Source organism: Melopsittacus undulatus, chromosome 13, assembly GCF_012275295.1.
Source record: "Melopsittacus undulatus isolate bMelUnd1 chromosome 13, bMelUnd1.mat.Z, whole genome shotgun sequence".
Classification (NCBI taxonomy): Eukaryota; Metazoa; Chordata; class Aves; order Psittaciformes; family Psittaculidae; genus Melopsittacus; species Melopsittacus undulatus.
The window spans coordinates 7,231,052-7,253,520 of record NC_047539.1 but is presented as its reverse complement, the minus strand read 5'-3'; the positions used below and the strand labels follow the sequence as shown (position 1 = coordinate 7,253,520).

The window sequence follows — 22,469 nt, the reverse complement described above, 5'->3', positions numbered from 1 at the left end:
AAGCGCCCAGACGGGCGGGCTGAGGACAGGAAGCGCTCCCCACACCGCGGGGCTGGAGGGGACCCCGCGGGCCGCGCTACACCAGCAGCGAGGAACCCTCCATTACCGCAGTTACTAGGCTGTGGTGAGGGACACCACAGGGGCGGCCATTGCCACCTGACTGGGCCTCAGCGGCTCCGCTCCGCTCGCCTCACGAGTAGCAGGCGATCGTTCCCCACAAAATACAGCGCAGAGGGAGCGAGGGATGGAGGCGGACAGAGCCCTCCCCGGGGCACGGAACAAGAAGAACGGACACGAACCGGACCCACAGCCGCGCTGCTCGCCTCAGGTACCGGCCGCCAAGGCAACGGGGAGTGCAGAAGGCGCATGCGCAGCGTCTGAGGAGACGGGATCTCGCGAGAGAGGCGCTTCTCGCGAGAGGGGCGTGCCGGGCGGGCGGGGCGGCGGGAGCCGCTGTAAGTCCCAGCCCGGCGGCCCGGGCGGGCTGCACGTGGGCGCGGCGGCGGCGGCACCGGCAGCGGCGGCGGCACCGGCACCGGGAGCTGCTCCGGGCCCTGGCGCGGGGAGCGCGGGGCCGCGCCGGGCAGGCCGTGAGTACCGCGAGTACCGCGAGGGGCGCGGGCAGGCCGCTGGCAGGCCGCACCAGTACCGGCACCGGCGGGGCGCTGGCAGGCCGCACCGGCACCGGTACCGGCAGGCCGCTGGCAGGCCGCACCGGCAGCGCTCGGTGTGAGGGGGCTGAGGGACTGAGGTGCCGCTGCCGCGGGGTTATTCTCGTGGGCCGCCGCACCTCAGGCGTCAGCGCTGCCGCGGTCCGGCCCTCAGGTCACCCCCGGCGGGAGGGGGCTTCTCGGTACCGGGGCCTCAGTGCTGAGGGCCGGGCTGCGGCGGGAGGGGGGCTCAGAGTCCCGGTAGCTGAGGGGTGCCGAGGCCTCCTCAGGGAGCTGTGGTGATGTGGGGTCTCTGAGTGGGTTTACGTGGTGTTTACTGCTTATTTCCCACTCGCCAATAGCGAGGTCCGGGCATTGCTGAGGGAAGTGGCCGTGCAGGCCGGAGGAGCGTGTGAATTGGTGTTAAATGTGATTCACTCTCGCTGTGAACTCTCCTGTAGCTGCTTAGAAATGGAAACGGGAGATGACATAAGAGCGGCAGGCGAGGTAGTGAAGATTAAGGGTGCCTTGTGTTGTCTCTTGTGTGTCTGGTAGGGCAAGGCTTGCTTATGTTATGGTAATGGTTGATAAAAACTGTTATTAGCAAGCTTTTCATATAGTGCGGTGACTTCTACTTGTTTGTAAGCCAGCATGGAATATATTTGAGAGCAAAGGAATTAAATTGTATTGCTGTTGAGGAAGGACTGTTTCAGTAGCCTTGCTCCCTGAAAGAGGCCTTGTTGTTTGACTTTTATCTTTTGTTTTTCATTCTTCTTCCCTCTTGAAGCAAGTGAGATCCGAGTTGCTCATGTTCCAGAATTGGGCTGCTTAGTATATGCCTGGCTGAGCTCTTTATCACAGCCCACCAAGTTCTGTCATGAAGTAGGGAATGCAAAATGAACAGGCACCTCGGTGAGGGCACCCCTTTAATGAGAGTTATCTGCACTAGTAAGGATTAGCAGCAAAAGCTGTGGTTGACCACAGCCAGTCTGCTACAGGAAAGTAAGGGACTGCAGAATAGAAGTAATTCTGGCTTTGCATGTTCACAGGATCTTGTGCTGCCTCTGTGGGTTGATGATTGTGCCTGCTGAGTGTTATTGGAGCCTCTGTGGATGCTGTCTCAGGTGAAAGGAAATGGCTTATTGAGGAAGGCAATAGTTGGAGATGGTAACTTTCCTTTTACCCTGCTTGCTTTCTGCCTGTGAATGATCTACTGAGCTGCAGCCCAGCGTGTGTGTGTGGTGTAGCCAAGGAGGAGCGCATGGCATGCTGGAGCACGGCACAACTCGTGAGGGAGAGATGGCTTTCTCTTGGAAGCACATGGACTGGAGCTGTTGGAGCAGCGCAGCTGAGCTTGCTCTTCTGCCAGGGCTCGCTGTGTGACCTGGTTCAAGTCACTTCAGCTCTTCGTTCTTTAAAGAGCTAACCGAGCAAGGGGTGGAGATACTGTCCACTGTATGGTGTCTGTCATCTATTAATGTCGTGTACCTGTGCTCCTGATACAGGATAGTATGGCTTCAATGCATGTATCTTGATGGTACAGTTTAGTTCTTGATTAATTGGTTTGCTTGTGTGTGCTGCTAGTGCACTAAATCATAGAATTCCAGGCTGGTTTGTTGGCAGGGACCTTAAAGCTCATTCAGTTCCAACCCCTCTCTAGATTTCTTGCTGGCAAGGTACTTAAAGGCTGCAGTAAAGTCTCCTAGGAGGCTTCTCTAGGCCAAAGAAGCCTGACTCTCAGTCCATGCATATGTCCATGCATACTTCTGCAGCAGTGGGGTGTGCTGATTTAGCTGAAGAGCATAATACCTTAAAAGCAACAAACTGCACTTATCCGTGGCTCTTGTCTTTCATGTGCACTTACCTGATGTCAGTTATTTAACATATTTCTAGTGTCCAGGGAGACTGTAATAAGGTGAGGTGTCCGTGGCAACATTTAGAAGCAATGACAAAAGTTAAAACAATTAATTACTTTTAATTGTGTAATGTTTCAGCTCTAATGACTGGCTTTTTAAAATCCTGATTTCTAACTACAGTGCTCTTAATGCAGATGGCTGGTTAAAGTTCATGAAGTGATGATTAACTTCAGGCAGCTTCTTTCAGATACTTGGAAGAAGCTGTTTTATTCAGCAGGTGCTTAATATTTCCTGGAAATGAAGGCTGTTGAGTTTGCTTCTTGTAGGGCTTGTTGAAGGTGATGACAAGTTTGCCTGTCACTGGTGTCTTCTGTAGATGATTGTCTTAAACTGTGTTACTGTGGGTTTTTATTGTCCACCACATGGATTCTGTTCCACTTTGCTGCTCCTGCCTGGAAGCTGACCCTGAATTTATGGATCCTGTACCTTACTGCTGGCAGAGCTGAATATTCCATGGAAGATCATTTAAAATCCTTTCTCAGCAGGCAAATCACTGCTGGTAGACCTGAAGAGCTCCTGGTTGCCTTTGACCTCTGCTGCCACCTGGCAATGAGGATGAGAAACTTTTAGCATGTGCTGTGGCTGATTTTTGACTCCTGTGTATAAATAGCAGCAGTTCCTGGCAAAAGCTCATGATCTACATGTGCCTCTTGTGTTGGGGACATTAGCTTTGCATAGGGATGAATCTGGGAATTGGGAATATGGAATGCACATTGGAATGTGTGTCTCCATAAACCTTAGGGCTTTGCTTGTTATTTGCTTGGACTTGTGTTCCGTTTCTTGTTGAAATGCAGGGTTAAGGAAAATACTTCAGTGTTCAGGGGTGCAGGAAAGAAATCTGTCCATCACTTCCCTAAAGTATTCCAAGTTGACGTATAGTGTTCTGTTTGCATGGTGAGAGGTTGGATGAAGCCTTGCATGGCCTGCTTTGGTGTGAGGTGTCCCTGCCCATGGCAGGGGGGTTGGAACTGGATGGTCTTAAGGTCCTTTCCAACCCAAACTATTCTGTGACTCTATGGGCTCCTCTGGAGCACCTATTTGCCATTCATGTGTTTCCTTCAGCTTGCTGTGACCGTAGGAAGGTGTCTTAATTTGTCTTGGCTTTGCTTTTTAAAGGAAGGGCTGCCAAAGCCGAGGCAGCCTGCAGTCTTCAGGGGAAGCCTTTCTGTCTCTGAGAACAGCCCCTGGTGTCATTTGGGCAAGGGCTCATCAGTGCTACTGTAATAGAGATCAAAGTGAAACAGGCCTCTCTCATCAGTCTCAAGTATGTTGTGTAACTTCTCTTAGCAAGCTGGTTCAGTGCATACCAGTTATCTTCCTGCTTGTTCAGTCCAAATGACTCTCTGGAGTCATTGCAGTTCCTTCCTAGTGCAGATGAATATAAAGTGCCTTTTGCACTGATATTTGCTATTCTTCTCTGGGTACTTCTGCTACTTGCTCTCAGCAAGTCAAGCCTTAGGCACAATACTTCCAACTGAAAACCACTGTTCCTTGCTTTCTGTTTGTCTAGTGCAGCTTTTGTTTTGAGGAGCTGCTTATCAAGCTCTCATTGCTGTGCACAGTAAATCTAGTGAGTAGGTCTTGATGCTGTTCTCCAGATACCTGCTTGGTGTCGGTGCTGCCTCTTTTCTCGCTGTTCTTACAGTGGTATCAGCATGTTGTGATTTAAACCTCGCCAGTCTGTCTCCTTGAAAATGCAAGTCTGGCTTTTGTCTTGTGTGCAGAGAATATTGGAAGCCTTTGCTTTCTTTAGTCTCTGCTCCAGTATTGTACATGCCTGTTCTGTGGGAGTTGATCTGGATATTGGGCATTTGATTTAGCTGGTTGCTTTGAAATTTCAATATATAAGCTGCCCTGTAGTGGATATTCCACTACTGCCCATAGCAAGGGCTGCATGAGCTTCACTGTGGAGAAGCAAACACAAAATACTAAGCATTGGATGTAGTTTCTGTGGAATTCTGCTTTCTCTGTATTGTAGAGGACGCTTTTAAGAGTAATTAGAAGAGTAAATGCTTTAAGAGTTAAATCTGGACTGGAAGGTGTGTTGAGAAGGTAGCGGTTTGGAAAGAGTCCCAACAAGTGATATTAAGTGGATTTGTGATGTGAAAGCTCATCAGTTCCAGCTTCCCTTGGCTTTAGAAGTGGTGTTGATACCCCAGTCAGGGGTACTTGTGTGCAGAGTGCATTAGCCTCAATCAGAAGCCTTTCACTGCAGTTTAAAGCTGGGTGAGAATAGAAGGGCCATGGCTTGTGGGCTAAACTCTTTTGGGTGGTTTGAGGCAGAACATTTGACCTGACTGTTTCTGGAGAGGACCCAAAACTGGCAAAATAAAAAACTCCAGCAACAAACTTCCACCAAATTCTGGGGAACAGCCAAGAAAGACAAAGGTGCTGTTGGTGAAGTGATGCACAAGCAGTTTCTGAAGTCTGCTTTCTGCATCCAAGACACCTTTCTGGCAAAGTGGTGTCTGTAGTAGAGGATTCACAGGGAGACACTGAGGAAACCATAAATGATGAAATGATTGGAGTAGGAAGGTAAAAGGAGCTTGATAGTCAGATAGGGTTAATGTTAACTACTGAGTGTAAGCTATAATTAGTTGTATAGCAGGAGTAATGAGCCCAGGGGTGATCAGTGCCTGTTGGGAGGGTGGCTGGTGGTGGGTGTTAGTGTATACAGGTGCTCCTTGATGATTTCCAAAGCATCAGTGAAAAGCCTGCTGCAGTTTAACTAGGTTGATACTTGCATTGCAAGCTGAGTGTAACATAGGAACTCTTTGGGATTCTGCTTTGGCCCAGAAGGGGTGCTGCTGGAGTGTGGAGCTGTACTGGGACAGTGTTTGGTGCCTGGGGTGTGAGAAGGACACAGAAGTGACTGTAAGATGAAATACTAATAAAGCCTCAGCTGCAAAGGTGGGGAGTGAGCTCTTGTAGGAACATCAAGAGCAGGCTTTTATCTCGGAGATAAGACAGCCTGGCATTGGTAGCACATCTCGTTCCACAGCCCTACTTTAGCTCTACAACAACCAGCTTTTTCAGCCTTTTACTTATGTCATAATTTACCCCTCTGCACATAGGACTTAGTTCTTAAATAGTTTAAGGTTGTGGAGTGGCTTCACTGGTAGCTTTCATTCACAGAGGAGCCTGTTTCTTGAGCTCTGTAGCCTGTGCGAACTGGGCTGTGAAAAGGTGGTATTGCTTAAGGGGTGTCTCTTGCTGTTCTTGTGTTGCAGTACTGGTGTTTGAAGCAGCAGAAATTGATGCACAACACTTACCTTTAATTATTGAAGTATAGAGACACTTACCTGTTCAGTTCTTTTCAAAAGTGCCATCCAGATAAGACCTTGCTCACCTGGCTCCTGTCTGTCTTTGTGTGCTTGCAGCTACTGAGTCGTTTGGTGGCCCCCACCTCTGGGTGATGGTTGCTTACCCCACCAAAGAGAGAGGTATATAGGAAGGCTGTACAGCCTGGTTGGTGCTCAGAGTGTGCCATGCTGGGGCCTGCAGCCTGGGAACACGGGCATCAGTTCAGCTGTCAGGTAAAACACACCTGATGGCAAGGGTAGGTTGAGTAAGTCTGTTTCTGTGCAATAATTGATCTATAAAGGTGTGGCCTCCAGTTCTTTAGGGTTTTGGCAACTCCCGTTCCTGTGCCTCCTATAAGGCAGAGCATGTGCTGCTGGTTATTTTTAGCATGGAAAATTTTAAGAGCCCACGTGGTCCCGTTTAGTTTGAACTCTGCCAGCCTTGTCCAGTTCTCTTTCACCCAGATAGGATTTATTTCCTGAGTGCTCTATCTCTAACTCTAGGGTCTGCACGGAGTCACTCTGTCTCTGCTGTTGAATTTAACTGCCTGCTTGGTTGCTCTGTGATCCTTCAGGACGGTCTTTAATTCCAGCCACGGTTTCCACTGCTTTTGGGGTTTGGAAGCGTAACCTCTCGAGTGCTGTGGCAGGAGGGAAGCAGAAGAGGCCGGGACCAGTAACGCTGTGGGAAACATTCCTGCAGGGCATGGGGGCTCCGTCATTTGGGAACTCTCCTTGTCTCCCTACTTCTAGAGACTGGAAGCAGCTTGCCCCCAGAACAGGCCTTCCTGCGTGTGGAAAGCCCTCGGAATCTGGAGCAAGTGCCTGCTGAACCCTCCTCTTGGACCTTGAGAATGAATTATCTGGCTTCTCTGTGAACCTCGTGCTGCAAACATTTCTAACCTTACACTGATATAAGGAAAGCAAGTGCCTGGAAAACATAGGGTTAAGATATTTTTAATGTAGGTCGAAGAGAACAATGTGTTGTAAGTCTGTGGTGTGATAACAGAATTTAGTGGTCTTACTAACAAGAGTGAATTATTTCCTTCCATCCTTCTGATGAGTGACCATCCTTCTCATTATCAGTTAGTTTGGAGGCTCCTCCGGGCGCCCCCGAGATTTCTCAGGACTTCCCCCTCACTCAGATCACTGCAGGGGCAGACAAGGACCATCCCTAGTGAATCATCAGGTACGTTTGAACTGGGTAAAGGGGATACCTGTAAGTCGTAAGGAGGTGTCCTATGTGAGGTAAAGAGTGTGGGTGCTCACTCCAAGGGTTTGGTGTATTCAGTACATGGGTGGTAGGTAAAGGCTGCTGGTATACACCCACAAGAATCTGGGGGCATCTTGTGGCTTGGGTCCTACAAGACACAGGGGGTGTCTTGTGGAAATGGTTTTGGGTCTTATCGGTATTCGACTTATTTTGTGGCTTATTACAGTAATGATTTTGGTATTGGTGACAGGATGTTAGAACTGTGCTACTAATTGTTGTTTGTTTGATTCAAGTTTAGTCCCTGTCTCAAGTGTTGTAACTGTGTGGAGTGTGTCTGCGGGATCCTGTGTGTGCGTGAATGTGAGATTGATAATGGGAAATCAGCAGAGTGGAGAGATCTTGAAAAAGAGTCCTTTAGGGTGCGTTTTGGCACATAGGAAAGAACTGGGGGGGTTTCCTGGGGGCTCCGTAAATAAGAAAACGTTGGTAAAATATTGTAACCAATGGTGGCCTTTGTATACTTTGGAAGATCAGGAAGAGTGGCCTAAAAATGGAACCTGAACTATAATACATTGTTACAATTAATGTTGTTTTGAGGGGACAAGGAAAATGGGATGAAGTAATGTATGCAGATATGTTTTTCACTTTAAGCAACCACCCAGAGTGACAGATGGAATACAAAATTAACATAGCTTGGCCAGATCCCTTAATTTTGGCTGTGGAAATGGAGAGGGAAAACCAGCAAGCTAAGCTGGAGAGCTGCTGTTCAGCCTGTGATATTGGGGAATGATCTTTAAAGTTAAGAAAAAAGAGTAATCAGGAAGATAGGTTAAAGAATCATGTGTCACAGGTACCTCCAAGAGGAGCACCCTCTGCGTCTGTACTGTCTGATATTGATAAGGAGCAAGCAGCAGATGCACATTCCGAGTTCAGAAAGGGTTAAAGCAGAAGTGCTGCTGCAGAGGCAGGCATTTGCAGCCCCTGCAGAGCAGGGTGAGCAGCTGTGAGGGAAAGAAAAAGGGGAAAACCAAAGGGGAAAGGAGGGGAGCTCGTGCAGCTCCTGTGTTTGACCATGGGATGAGTGCTGGGGCAGGCAGAGTGGGAACAGACGGACTGAGGGCTTGTTGGATAAATGTGGATGGGAGTGAAGGAGGAAGCATGGAGAGCTTATAGGGATCAGGACCAGGTAGAAAAGAAAAAGCTGGGTTGTGCTATAGCCACGGCTGCGGTGGTTGCTTTGGAGCTGGTGGAGGAGGCATGTCAGGCCGAGGTGGGTTCTTACCGGATCGGTGTGCATGCTGGACACTGGAAGTGAGGCTGCCTTGGGGGGAGCGCCATGGGGTGGCTCTGGTGACTGAATTGGAGCTAGATTGATGGGGACCTGGGGAATCTTCCCTAGCAGGGAATCTACCCATAAAGCTAGGGACTAGAGGAAATAAAGTGGAATTTTCAGTGGCTACAGGAGCAGCTTATTTAGCGTTAAATCGGAGGGAAAAGAATTTGTTACAGTGGTAGGAGCTACTGGCTGCAAGGAAAAGAAGAAAGAAAAAAAGCATTCTTTCTGAAACCTTTAGAGTACAAATTGTGAAAACAAAGAAACCCAAAATCTATTTGCTTTTGAATGGGCAAATCCTGACACAGTAAGGAAAACTCAATTAACTTGGACAATTTTACCTCAAGGGTTTAAAAACAGTCCAATATGTTCTGGAAGTCAGTTAGCTCTGCAAGTAGAATCATGGAAGCCACCCACTCAGATGGGGACTCTGTTACAGGACGTGGATGACCTATGAATTGCACAGAAACAAAGGAAGAACGTGTCCGGTTGATGGTGGGATTATTGAATTTCCTGGGACTGAATGCTTATTGGGTATCCAGACAAAAGGCCCAACTAATCCAAACCCGAGTTTCCTACCTAGGATATGAAATAACAGGAGGACAGAGAGAACTTGGAATTATTAGAAAAGAAGCCATTTGCCATACTCCACAACTGTTGACCGTCAAGGAGCTCCGGATGTTCCTGGGAATGACCATATGCCGCAGACTTTAGAACCATGTTCATGGGGTTCTGGTAAGACCACTATATGAACTGTTAAATGGAAATCCTCCCTCTTTGGAATGGACTGATTCAGCAAAAAGGGCTTTTAGAAATCCAAGAACAGAGCTAATGAGAGCTGCAGCTCTGGGACTTCTGGATGTAAGCAAACACTTTTGGCTCTATTCTTATGAAAAACAAGGAATAGCCTTGGGGGTTCTTGCTCAGAAACCAGGACCCTATAAAAGGACAGTGGCAAAGTTTTCGGAAGAGCTGGATGAAGGGAGCAAAGGGTGGCCTGGGTGCCTACGGGCTGTGGCAGCAGCTGTCATGAACACTGAAGAGGCTTGCAAATTCACCTTGAGACAAGAGATTACTGTGCTGGTGTCCCATGTTGTATCAGCAGTCCTGGAACAGAATGGAGCCCACTGGTTAGCTCCATGTTTTTTAAAATACCCCTTGCACCCGGTGCTGTAATAAACATACCTGCTTTATAACTCTCTTTGAGTTGTAGAGGCTGATTTCATGCTTCAAAACAGATGTGTCTTCTGAAGGGTTGTTTGTGCTGGCGAAAGAAATGAGGTGGCTTAAAACTGCTCTGGGATCCTAACGTGAGCAAGTAGAATAAGTTGACTGTTCTTGCCTTTGTTTTGTAAGGTAGACGAGTGTGTGGGTTCATTCTTGTCCTCATCCCCCTGATCTTTACCAGGAGTTTTCCATAAATCAAGTTAGGATACAGATTTGGAGAGTGGACTGACCCTTATTCTCCCCTTGGTTTCTTAATCCTATCCTGACCTACTGTGGGGATTCTTTAGTGAGTTGGAAAAGCCTCATGCCCTTGCTGCAGCTCCCTGTGCTTTGATACAAGGTGTGACATTTAGAGTGGATTCCTGCCATGCCAGGAGGCAGAAGTGGAAGTGGCTCATGATGTGGGGCAAGCATGTCCAGTGTGCGAGCTCTGCACTATTTCTGGTGCAGGACTGCACGGAGCCCTGCATGTTGGGGAATGGCACTGGTGCATCCAGTGTTCACACTGGTTCTGGCTTCCCCAGGCTGCTTGTCTGTGGCCCGAAGCCTCCGGAGCTGCTGTGCTTCCCCCGCTGGCTCCTGCCTGGAGAGTGCAGGGGCTGCTGGGCCAGGCTCCTCCAATTTGGCACTACTTAAGGCCATGTGATTTGACAAGTTGCCATGTTCTGTTCTGCTGCTGGCAGGAGAATCCCAGGCTTGTTTCCCCCCCTGCATGTGTTTAAATGATCCCTTTGCTCCTGCGGTCCTGAACTGGCTGTCGAGTTGGCAATGGAGAGAGGGTTTTGTCACTTTTAAACCTGTTGGGGAAAATGGATGTGGGCTGTAGGAGCTCCCCGTGGAAGAAATGAGAGAGAAGTATGTGCTACATCTTACAGTGGTTATGTTGAGCAGGTTAGAAACCGGCTGTCTTTAGGCCCCTTGCAACCCAAACCATTCTGTGACTTTATGACTGTATGACTCTGCAGCAAGCAATACAGAAGCCAGGCTGGTGTCTGAGATAGCTTGGATGAAGTTGTGTGTTTGCTCCTGTGGGATAGGAGATGGTGGCTGGAGGAGGTGAGAAATCTGGAGTGTATATCAAATGCTCCAGGTCTTGGATGCTCAGTTTGGGTCTGAGGGAGGCATGGTTTTGTCCTTAGCTAGAGTGTAATCAGCTGCTATGAAAACCAAGTCCCTGAAGGAGGTATCTGGAAGGAGGCTTGCTCTGATAACAAAAGGTGTTTTCTGGTTGAGACAGAGTAAGCATAGTTGAGAAACTGACTTGATTGTCTCATCTTTTTATACTTCTGCAGAGGAACTAGATAATACTGTTTTCCAGTGGGTGGTTCCCATCCCTAAGATTTTATCTCCTGAAAACAACCTTTGTTGCTTACCCGTAAAAGTCTTGGGGCCTGTTTGGAGGAAAGCCTGTTGTGTGTAAGCGTTGTCAGGCACCTGGGTTCTGCTTTCATTCCTGCCCAGTGGAAATATAAACTGAGTGTCCTTTGCACTCTTTGTTATGGGGATGTGGGGAACGCCAGCTTTGTGTGCCAGCTGTAGGCTTTCCTGAAGGAAAGGGAAAGGCCTCTCAGCCCTGCCTCATATAACCTGGATGAGGCTTGTAGATGGAGGAGCACGGCTGGGATGTGAGTCCCAGTGGCATCCAGGCAGGGAAGGGTTCACACACTTTCTGAACTAAAAGAGAAAGCTTTCAGCTCACAAGCCAGAATAGCAGCTGTCCATGTAGGAAATTTAATGTGGAATAAACTGGTGGTCCAACCATGTTATGAGCCCAGCCTGCTGCTGGAGAGACTGCAGTGCTGGATGCTGTCCCTGTGTGTAGCAAATCGGAGGCAGGGAAAAGAAGGTGACATGGGTTTGAGTTGAAAGGGGGGGTAAGGTGAAATTGATGACTGTAATGGTGAGAAATGTCCAGAGATCCCTGGTCTTAGGTAAGGGTCTCGTTCTGTGGTCTCTTGTAGAGCAGAGATGCGAATTTAAAAAGCAGATGGAAAACAAGCCTGTTCATACTACTAGAGATACCTCAAGGCATTTATGAAACTTTAGTCTTCCTGTTCCCTTCCCTGTGGCTATTGTAACATGTTTTCTGTTTCTCCTCCTAGGTATAACTGCTGAGACTTTCTAAAATGCCTTTATGTTTCCGGAATTTCGTCCCATATGTGTTACCTGGAGTGCTGGCACTTCTTGGGTGCTGGTGGATTTATTCCCGTAGAAAAAAGCATGGAACCTATCGAGAGGAGCAAGCAGTAGCTGCTGAAGAGCAGCAGGAAGAAGTGACAGAGCAGGATAGGACAGCACCAGAAACAGAACCATGTGTTCTGCAAAGACGGCTCTCCATGCTGGAGGAGGAGCACACAGAGAACAAAACCTCGACCTGCCTGCTGACAGTAGGGTTGAGGGTGCCCTCTAATTGTCACACTGATGAGAGGCTGGATCTCTCAGCACACTTGCCAGTAACAACAGATGAGCCCAGCAGCCTTGAGAACGACAGTGAAAAACTAGAAGAAACGGAATCTCAAGACACAAAAAGTGGCCCTGCTTGTGTCTCTCTCCCTTGGGAGTCTGCCTGGTTGGAGCAGCCAGGGGAAGAAGACGTGTCCGGGTCAGTTGCCAGTACTGTACCTGTGTGTCAGGGGGAAGAGGACACACAGCTGGAAGGAGATGAATTGAGAAGAGAGAAGGTTAGAGAAGTGAGTTTGTGCAAGGAAGACGTTGAGAAAATCGCGCAAGTGACAATACAGATTGTTTCCAAGGTCATTTTGGCAGCAACTGAGGAAGTGCTGTCAGGTGCTGCAAGTGATGGGTCCACTCAGATCTGCCAGGCTGCTGCCAGTCGAGTTCAGACACTTCTGGACATGGCAGGTGTTTCCTCTGATCAGATGCTTGCAGAGGAAGCTCCAGTAGCCGGTGAGAATGTTAAGAGCGATGCTGTGGTACCAACATCCCTGCAGGCCAAGGAACAGGGTCAGAATGTGACACATTCAAGCTGTTTAATACGTGGCTCTTCATCCGGCCCTGAAGAGGGAGACACAAAAGACTGTTGGAAGAAGAACCCTGTATGCAGTGAGGGAGAGCTGCCTGCCCCTCCAGGTGATGGGTCCACTCAGCTCTGCCAGGCTGGTGTTAGCCAAGCTGAGACACCTCTGGAGATGGCAAGTGCTGTTTCCACTGATCAGACACTTGCAGAGGAAGCTCCAGTAGCTGATACGAACACTGCTGGAATGAATGATGCTGTGGTACTGACATCCCCACAGACAGAGGAACAGGATCAGGATGTTACGTGTTCAAGCTGTATAACACAAAGCCCCACTGAGGGAGCCACAACAGACTGTCACATGAAGACCCCTGTGTGCAGTAAGTCCCAAGGAGGTGGTCGGACTCCTGTGGAAAACCACAAAGGTTCTCCAGAAAAGCCTCCTTTGGTTAGGGAGGGCTCTGTGTGCAGCACATCCACATGTGAAGGTGGGGCATGTGTGGAGGGCCCGCTGCAGAGCACAATGCTAGCTGTTGCATCGGGACAGCATTCAGAGTTACTGAGTTTATCTGCAACCCAAGATGCAAGTGCTGGGCAGAGCTCTGGCCCAAGTGAAACTCAGCCTACTCTGAAGCTGTCTGAAGACAATGAAGTGCCATGCAGCAATAAAGTACTGCGAGAGGATGGTCCAGACCCAGCTAATGAGTGTAACAAGGCACCAGGAATAGATGGAGACTGCCCACAAGGTAAGCGATTTGAAAATCCTCTTACATGCACACGGTGAACAAGCATTTTATGTGCTGTAACTCTCGTGCTTCAGGACATGTGCAGATAAATCTTCATGTTTAATTTCCCCAGTAAATTACTTCAGTGCTCAGGTGCAGGTGGGTCTGTATTTGCTCTCAGAATTCGTATCCCTGTAGGATCCCATGTTAGCTGGGCAATCTTCAGTGTATACTGCAAAGGGGTGAAGAGACTTGTCCCTCTTCAGCACAAAGCTGCTTGTCTAAAGCTGAGCATGTTCTCGAGTAGCCCAGTGACATGGACTGTGTTTGGATGTAGGCCAGGCTTCTGAACACCTTGCTGGTTTGAAACCTGCTCATCCTAATGGTTTCTGCTGCAGTTCCAGCAGCCTCTAGCAAGCCCTGGGCTCTTCTCTGTGTCTGTGAGCTGCTGCTGTAAGGGGCCATGAGGCAATTTTCTGAGGTGCTGCTGGATGAACCAGGGAAGTGCTCTCATGAACTGTGATAAAACCAGTTGGTTGCAGACCAATTACCTTGAAGCCTTTTTACTTGGAAGAGAAGGTGCATGTCAAGAAATCCCAACAGGGAGCAGTGGTCATGGAGTTTCCCATCTGTCTGTGTTGCTTTTGCCTTCTAGATCCTGGATGATGTGTGTGTGTCAGAATGCAAAGGTGTCTGAGCAAATGTTAACCTGTGTGACCTTGGGATGGATGTTAAGGTCCTTTATAGGACCCTGTGGTGCCCACAGCCCTTAATGACAGGGTGCCTTTTGTAATTGCTGCAGAGTAGTTGGAAGGTTGCTTGTTGCAAGGCATGTGGACTGAGTTTACCAACAATGAAGGATTAAACCCACAGAACATTTTCTTTAGTGAGAGTCACTATAGGAAGATGGTGGGTTTGCCTTGTTGTGAATGCTGCTGTGGCAAAAGGTACAAATGTGTTGTGGAGCTTGGTGGTGATGAGCTGAGACCTCAGCACCCAGACAGCTGATGGGCCGGGGGAGGGGACAGAGTGGGGTGCTAATGTGGGATATCCCAGAGGTCTCCCAGCTGACCCTCACACCCAGGCTGTGAGGCTTCCATCCCCATCCTTGCCTTTCCAGGCATCTGTGCTGTGTTCCTAGTTCAGATGTGGCAAATGTGAAGCAGGTATTTTGGTCCCGCACTGAATGGCCTTAATACTTGCAGACAAGTGAGGGTCTTCATGCTTCTGCTTGTCAATCTGAAGGAAGGATCAGCCATGTGTCACACCGATTGTATCTGGGATGTGACCAGGAGGAAGATGTTCGAGTTTGTCCCCCTCCCAAGTATAAACGTTCCTGGTATCAGCTGATGGTTTGGGAAGAAGCTGTAGCTTGGCTCTGGCACCTTGCTTCTTCAGGCATGACAGATTTGGGCTACCACCACTAGCAGTGGACCACCCCTGGCACTCTGGTCCCTGTGCACCATCTGCTGGGGCAGGAGTGTAATGTCAGCACAAAGAGCAGATGAACAGGTTGCATGTCCCTCCTTGCCTGCTAAACTCCATGTGAAGAGCCCTGTCCAGGCCATGGGTAGAATGCAGAATTCCTTGGGCAGCAGCAGGCTCTCATTCAGCTGTTGGTAACCTTGTGTAACTAATAGTGTCTTTGTCTCACCTGTGCGTAAGAGGTCACTGTGTTTGAAGGATGATGGCTCAAGTTGGGCTGCTTCCTGTGGCATTCCCAGAGCTGCTCAGGCTTTTCTCCAGGAATAAAAGGAAACTTTCAGTAGGCTGCATGTGATGGGAGCCCTTTCTGACACCCTGGAGAACCTGATACAGGAGCACCCTGCGTGAATGCATGAGAACAGCTCTATGTAACCTCTCTATGAAATGATGCCTTGTGCCTGGGAGCTGGACTGGGGGGGTTGTCTGAATGCTGACACATGTGCATGTCTTGCAGGCTTGAATGAACATGGTACAGATGTTGTGAACAGTGGCTGTGTCATGAAGAAGGCAGTGACTCAGCAGAACACTAAGACAGGGGGAGAAACCAGCAAGTGTGACCACATCATCTGGGAAATAGAAGTCCCAAAGGTAAGCAGCTGCTGGCCTGCATGCACCTGCATCCTGGCCTGCCCTACACAGCCATCTTCTGGCTCTTCTGGTCCTGCACTGGCTTGGTGCCCTCTCAGGGACATCTACAGCAGATTAGGGTTTAAGTGATTAGCTCCCATTAGGACTCAGCAGGAGGGAAGAGCCAGGGCAAACTGTAAACATGAGGCATTCAAGGCTGTGGCACTCATGATTCCTTACGATCTTCCACCCCAGTCTGTTGGTCTGATGCTTTGGAAGCATTTGGAAGGTTTTGAGGGTACACAGTTATTAAGAGCAGGTGATGAAATAAGCTGCAGAGAACAGTGTTGTTTGATCAGTATTTCTCTTGCTGACTGTTGCTTTCTTGTCCCTTTCATAAAGGAATTAGTTGGCCGCTTGATTGGCAGACAAGGAAAATTTATGAGCTTCCTGAGGCAGAAATCTGGTGCCAAAATCTACGTCTCGACAAAGCCTTATTTCCGTGACTCCCAGGTCTGTCACATTGAAGGTAAGTGGACAGTCTGCTAATTCATTATCTAATATGTACCTTGGGGGCCTTGGTGAGATGGGCAAGGAGTTTAAACAGGGTTAGTGCCTCTTAGTCCAGTGCTTTACAAAGCTTTCTCTTCAGTGCTGTTACAGTAGAGGTCTGAGCCAGGTCACCTGTGCCTTGGCATGTGAGCCTCTGTTCTAGAGGTGAGAATGTGTTTTAACGTCTTCATCTGCTGTAGTTTAACCAACACCATTTCTAGGATCACTTTGGACCTACAGGAGGAGCTATAGGATGTGTATCAGCTCGTGTTGGTCTCATACCCATGTAACGTGACCAATCTGCTAAAACTGAAGTTGTTGCTGTAGTGCAGAAGGCTTCTGGTAGCTGTATTGATTCACGTGGCAAGGCTGTGGTTGTCCTCACTAAATCTGCGCTACAGACCTTCTGTGGGACTTTTGTCTTCCAGGTTTCCCGCATCAAGTAGAAAAAGTACTGAGCCTGATTGGCATGAACTTCAAGGAGCTGTGTCTTACCAACATCCACGGTGTGCTTCCACCAGCACCACTGACAATTAATTCCGTCCTTATGACTGCCTGGGTGAGTCCCAGCTTGCTGGCTCTGCTGATGTTGGGGTGGAAGGCTGTTGCTGGTCACTGCATTGTAGGATGCTGTATCCATGTGGCTGGCTCACAGATGCCTTCAAACCCAGTTTGATTTTGTGTGGCTGGTTGTTGTCCAGCTGATTTAGCTGTTAATAGATCAGGTTTATCTGCCTGTTCTTCCACTGCTGTTCCCATTGCGCCTGTAGTAACTGTGCACATAACTGTTTCTTTGGATGTGAAGATAGGCTTTATTTTGGAGAAGTGAATTTATGCTGGGAAATTAAAGGTGTTTTGGATGTATTCCAAGCACAGTAATGCTCAGAAGCTGCCCAGCACAGTGGCTCTCTAGCAGCCAGGGAAAATGACTTTGAAAATGAGGCCTCTGTGACAAATCTTGGACAATCCCTGTGAAGATTACCTTGATGTTTAAAACCTCCATGGGCAGGGAATCCTGGCAAGTTGCACAGTGTTGATAGTGCAGCATGGCTTGACCCATCATTCCTGACTCTGCTCACTGATCTCTTGGGTAAATGAGTCTTGCAGCTGCTCTGTGCTGATAGTCTTTTTGGGTACAAGATGGGCCCCAGCCCGAGTCTGATTTCCTTGTAGCCTTCTGCTTCTGATCCAAAGCAGTCTTTAGAAGTGAGATAATACAGTGCCATGGCTTTAAGCCTCAAGGAGGTGCTGATGGAGCAGGGAATTGCTGTGAATGAAGCTTGGGTTGCAATGAACACTAATGAGAGCTTCTTTCCTCCACATGACAGCTCTTCCTCCCAGAAGGAGTCAATGTGGAAGTGGTCATGGCACACCAAGTTGATGCAGGGCACATGTTCCTGCAGCAGCACACTCACCCCACTTTCCATGTCCTGAGGAGCCTTGACCAGCAGATGTGCATCTGCTACTCTCAACCTGAAATTCCAACCCTGCCAACTCCAGTAGAAGGCAAGTAACTTGGCTGCTCACAAACTGTTCACTTGAAACTTGGAGGGTCATGTGAAATCCTGCTGCACTGAGTTAGGCTTGGGAGGTTTCCCAGTGCGTGAGATGTGATAGTTTGTTTGTTATTCCATTTATTTGGGCTTTTTTTAATAGATAAAGCACAAGGTGTTGCTCTGTTCTTCCTTACCCCACTCATCCCTGAATACTTCTCCAGCCACTTAGTTGCACATTGAAACTCAGGAGGAGATAAGCCAGTCTTGGGTTATTTCTTATCTACCTGTCACCTGGTATATTTTTGCTGACAAAGTGTGGAGCTACTCCCACATCTTCATAGTGTCACTGTCTGTACGTGTTCTAAAGTGGAGGATGCATCACATGGAAAGGAGTTATTAGTCATAACTAATGCCTGAAGTGCTGATTTCTGGAAATCCACTGAGCTTTCTTCTCTGTACCCTTATGTTCCACAGTTGGTATTATCTGTGCAGCTCCAGGCTTGGATGGGGCATGGCTACGGGCTCAAGTTATCAGCTACTTTGAAGAGACCAGTGAAGTGGAACTCAGATATGTGGACTATGGAGGATATGACAAAGTGAAGGTCGACACAGTCAGACAAATCAGGTCTCTGACTCCTCTTCCATGGCCTGAGGCCATACCTGTCTCAAATCTTCATCAGAGGCATCTGTATTGTTTGAATTTAGCTTTTTCCACAGCTGAAGTAGGAATTGGTAGAAAGGTTTGTCTCAGCAGCAGGGGTGGGCTCCCTGGCAGCACAGCAAGCTCTTGCAAGGCTTTATTGAAGGGGAGGGAAGAGGAAATTGTGACTTGTGTCACTTGAGCATGGCAGCTAAGCAAAAGGATGCCTTTGGGAGGCCCCAGGGTGTAGTTAGTTGCTGAGCTAGGAATAAGATTGGGATTGTCTGTGCTCCAGCCCCACTCTTGAGAGAGCTGTATTGGATGAGGGTTTTCTTACACAAGCCCATTAAATACTTGATTGTTCCCAGAGAGGGGAGGAAAGTAGTCCAGGCTCCATGGTGGAGGTGGCTTTTGCTTGTAGCCCAGTCCAACCTGGCATGGTCATCAGGCAATGGATTGCTGCTGCTTAGGTTGCTGGGAGGTTTTTGCCTGTCATCAATTTTAAACTAAATCCCGGTTACAGCAATTGATTAATCAATGTCACCTTAAAGAATACAGGAGTGACTTAAAGCCCTGTTCTTATTCTGATGAATTCTCTTTTCTTTAAGGTCTGACTTTTTATCGCTGCCTTTCCAAGCAGCAGAAGTTTTACTGGACAATGTGGTGCCTCTTGCAGGTAATGGAGCTCCTGACAAGTACTATTGGCTGTCTTCCTGCAGTGTCAGTGGGTGCCGGCAGTGGGCAAGCAATGATTGTGCCTGAACCTTCCCTCTCCTATTGCAAGCACAGCCTCTGGTGTGACTAGAGCAAGGACTAGAAAAAATGGATTTTATTCTTCTAAATGTGCTAGCATGGCAGAACCTGTCAGACTCCAGAGGAAAGATGATGAATGTCCAGGCTTTTTCCTGCTTGGTGGAGAGAGTGAATTACTCTCCTAAAGAGCAAGTTGGCAGGGCTGGCAGTGTATTAAGTGAAGTAGCTGTAACTACTCTGCCACCTTCTGTCATAAAGTAGCTGTAAATACGAATTTAGTTTGAATGTGTTAAACCAATATCTGATCTTTCCTACTAAAGTGACTGACATGTATGGTTGTGTGTTCAAAATGATACCATTCAAGCCCTGGCAGAGTGCTATGATGGTAGAGATGCCTGATGTCTGGGGGCCTAAAAAGCTGCCTTGTACAGAAGGGGTTTCTATAGGAGCTGGGGTGGCTCAGTAGTGTCTTCAGGGTCAGTGAAGTCCCAAGGCCCTTGAGCTTAGTTTATTAAGGATCAAAATACTAATGACAGCTCAAAGGTACTACAGATATGCACTTTTCTATCTTTAAAGCCTCCTAATTCATCGATCACTTGAATTCATATTAACTTAGTGGCTTTAGAAAGCACTTCATTCTTCCTTTCAGCAACACAGCAGGCATAACGCTTGTGTGATCTCCAGCTTAATAGACTGGTTTCAGCAGCAGTGGGTGAGGATTTGCTGGCCTAATGGATGTAGGAGGTCAGGCAAGATGAGCTTAATAGTTCCTTCTGGTCTTGAATGCCTGTGACTCTCATTTGTTTTCTCCTGCTCTTCCCCAAGAAGAGGATTACTTCTCCCCTGAAGCTGATGCAGCCGTTGGCGAGATGACCATAGGCGCAGTCCTTGTGGCGCAGGTATGTGGAGCTGTTGTCTTGCTGCTGCTGATGCTGCTGCTGTGACTCTGTGTACCCTGCATCCTGGAATTGTGCTGAGAACTTCCTGGGGTAGCATCAGTTACTGCTCGGGGCTGTGTGGCTGGGAAAGGATGAGTATTCCCTCTTGTGAGTGATGTGGGCAGAAAGCCAGGGTGTGGATTTGAGCAATGAAAGTGAACTTGCCCACAGGGTGTTCCAGCTGCTGCCTGCTGGCAGGAGCTGCATTTCCTCCAGCCTACACGTAGGAAGGGGTATCTGATAGGGAGTGAATGATGCTGGCCTTGCATCCTTCATGGCTCACACCAGAACTGCTGCCCACTCTGCTTTTCCTGTGTTTCCAGGTCACAAATTATGACAGTGCAACAGGACTGCCATTGATACAGCTGTGGAACTTGATGGGCGATGAGGTGCGTGTGTCGACATACCTATTTTGTTGGAGTTGATGCTAATGCAGGCTGTCTGTTGTTGATTAGGAACTTGCTGATTGGTTTTTTGTTTGTTTGGTTTTTTTCTAGTGGCTTGTTCACCTTTCTACTTTTTGTTTTCTTTTCACCTCCCTTTAGGTGGTGTCCATAAACAGAACTCTGGTGGAGAAAGGCCTTGCTCGGTCGCTTGACTACTAGCAATGTCCTACCATTTCCCTAGAAACACATACCTCATCTCGGTGAAAGGCGGGGTTTTTAAAAGCCATAATGACAAATACTGTAGCTTTAAAGCAAAAAATCGTCTCTGGCCCCTGTTCAAAAGCTGAATGGGAAAAAACTTAAAACCTTACAGCTCATTCGGAGGTAGCAAATGCCCCTTAAGCTGTGGTCGTTCCACATGTATAATACCCATTAACTTAGTGTCTGCTTTTTCTTCCAAGTTACATTGGTTGTCCTTTTCTAACAGGCTCTGCCTATGAAATTAATGAATGTGATTAAGGAATTTAATGTTCAGTTATGGATTTCTTTATATTGTGCCACTAACCTGCGTAAACAATATTCATCTTGTCTTCCTTATGCGAGGAGGTAGATGAATTGCATTCGTTGCACTTACTGTGGCACATGTCTCACTGCAATCACGGTTTTTACGCTTGATACACTTAAGGAAGAAAGCTGCTCTGTGCAGATGCTTGAAGGCAGGATGTGTTACCACTACAATTTTTGCTCTGAAATTATGTGTATTTAAAGAAAAGAACTGATTGTCAAGCCCAATTGTAGTTTATATTTTTCTAGCTGTGCAAGTCTGTAAATATATATAAAAATCCCCAGCACTGTAATATTTTGTACAAGAAAAACACTGGAAACAAAGGGAACTTTACAGAAACTTTTTCACACCAAAATATCCGCTGTAGGTAGAACCGGTTTGGAGTGCGTTAGGGTAGCCAACATTGGAGCATCAGAATGTTGGGAGTGTTTCAGCTCTTCTGTATACAGGATTAGGATTCCCTTAGGTTGCTGTCTGATTGGAATTGTCATCACTGCATTCTTTACTATGTTGCTGTACAGTTCTGTTTAAAAAGAAAGTAATAACTTGGCATTAAAGCTGCAGTGATTTTCTCCTCTCCTTTCATTTTCCTTTTTTTCTCCTTTTGAGATTTCTATGACATATTTAAAATTCTGTGCAAATAATTTAAGCTGACTTAATACTCTTTAAACACATTGCCTCTAATGTATATCATGTTAGGTATGTATTGAGTTGGGATTTATGGCTGGCAGAGAAGATACTTGCTGGGAAGAGGTTGATGTAGTCAGTCCTCAGAAGCTTTTTCAGGTGGATTTAAGTATGTCTTTGCATCCTATGAGCTAACATGTCAGTGTTTGGATAGCTCCCTACAAAAGCACTTGGTCCAGCCTTTCTGATATGGTATGGTTGTATCTCTTTTGAGTTCTCTCCTGATCAGTGCTTATGATTTAACATTCATGTTTGCAGTAACATCCAGTGAAAACTCAATTTGGTAACGAAGTGAAATCTATAAAACATTATTTTGGAATGTTTCTTTCCATTTCAATTAAAGCTCAAATTTTAAGCTGTCCTAATCAAACTGTGATGAGTAAGAGCCTTCATTTTCTGACCTCTTGCGATGTAGGGTTGGAGAGGGAGCTTAATGGGGTAAGCAGGTGAGATCAGACCCTGATCCTGGCTTTGCAAGAGATGCAAAAAGGTCAAGCTTCAAATCTCCAGGGCTTCATTTTACATCCAGCTGAAACCCAGGTTTATTTTTTATGATGACTTACTTATTAGAAAGCCTTAGTCTGAACACTGGTACTCAAGACTGTTGAGACTGTTACGTATTTGTGGAATTAACTTACTTTGGATTCAGGGCGTCCCTTTTGTCACACTTGTGCGTTGAAAAGATAAACTTGGGAGTCTGTTTCTGTTGCGCAGGCTATAAAATCCCCTCTTTAAAATGATGAGAGGTTTCTTGCTGAAGCAAAACAGTACAATGATGTCAACAGGATGTCATTGCTCTCAATACTCAAGATATTTGGAGCACCTTGCAACTGGAAAAGTCTGTTCTTGCAGTAAGCTGTATTCACACTCCCTGTGTGGAAAAGGGAGGGTATGGGCTGGACTGACCACACTGGGGCTGCATGGAACCAAGTGTGTTAAACATGAGTTACTGCAACAGGACAAAAAGAATTGAAGAGAAGCAATCACACAATCCTTTTGATGCTGTGAGCTTGAACCCGACAGTGCTGGTGCTGCATTTGCACTTCTGGAGCTGTGGTGC

At 47.5% G+C, this 22,469-nt stretch overlaps 1 protein-coding gene across 4 annotated transcripts; it reads left to right on the top strand.

The window, feature by feature from the left end:
• Positions 1–21,779, top strand: AKAP1 (A-kinase anchoring protein 1). Of its 4 annotated transcripts, none has more exons than XM_031053679.2 (11): positions 1–328; positions 11,744–13,361; positions 15,280–15,413; positions 15,795–15,921; positions 16,373–16,503; positions 17,273–17,450; positions 17,915–18,065; positions 18,689–18,756; positions 19,659–19,732; positions 20,095–20,160; positions 20,317–21,779. In XM_031053679.2, exons 2-11 carry the CDS (start codon positions 11,768–11,770, stop codon positions 20,374–20,376), a joined length of 2,583 nt encoding a protein of 860 aa, XP_030909539.2. In that variant the 5' UTR covers positions 1–328; positions 11,744–11,767; the 3' UTR covers positions 20,377–21,779. The 4 variants fall into 4 exon arrangements, with proteins under 4 accessions (XP_030909539.2, XP_033924558.1, XP_033924557.1 ...); XM_034068667.1 differs by lacking the exon at positions 1–328 and adding an exon at positions 531–590 and having other exon boundaries at positions 19,662–19,732; XM_034068666.1 differs by lacking the exon at positions 1–328 and adding an exon at positions 531–590.
• The last annotated feature ends 690 nt before the right edge of the window (positions 21,780–22,469 follow it).

Excerpts from the sequence above, each read along its gene's own strand:
- AKAP1 (XM_031053679.2), top strand. The coding sequence starts at position 11,768 with ATGCCTTTATGTTTCCGGAATTTCGTCCCATATGTGTTACCTGGAGTG. Across the intron at positions 17,451-17,914 it reads CCTGCCAACTCCAGTAGAAG|TTGGTATTATCTGTGCAGCT; the intron begins GCAAGTAACTTG and ends TATGTTCCACAG. Across the intron at positions 20,161-20,316 it reads GGAACTTGATGGGCGATGAG|GTGGTGTCCATAAACAGAAC; the intron begins GTGCGTGTGTCG and ends ACCTCCCTTTAG.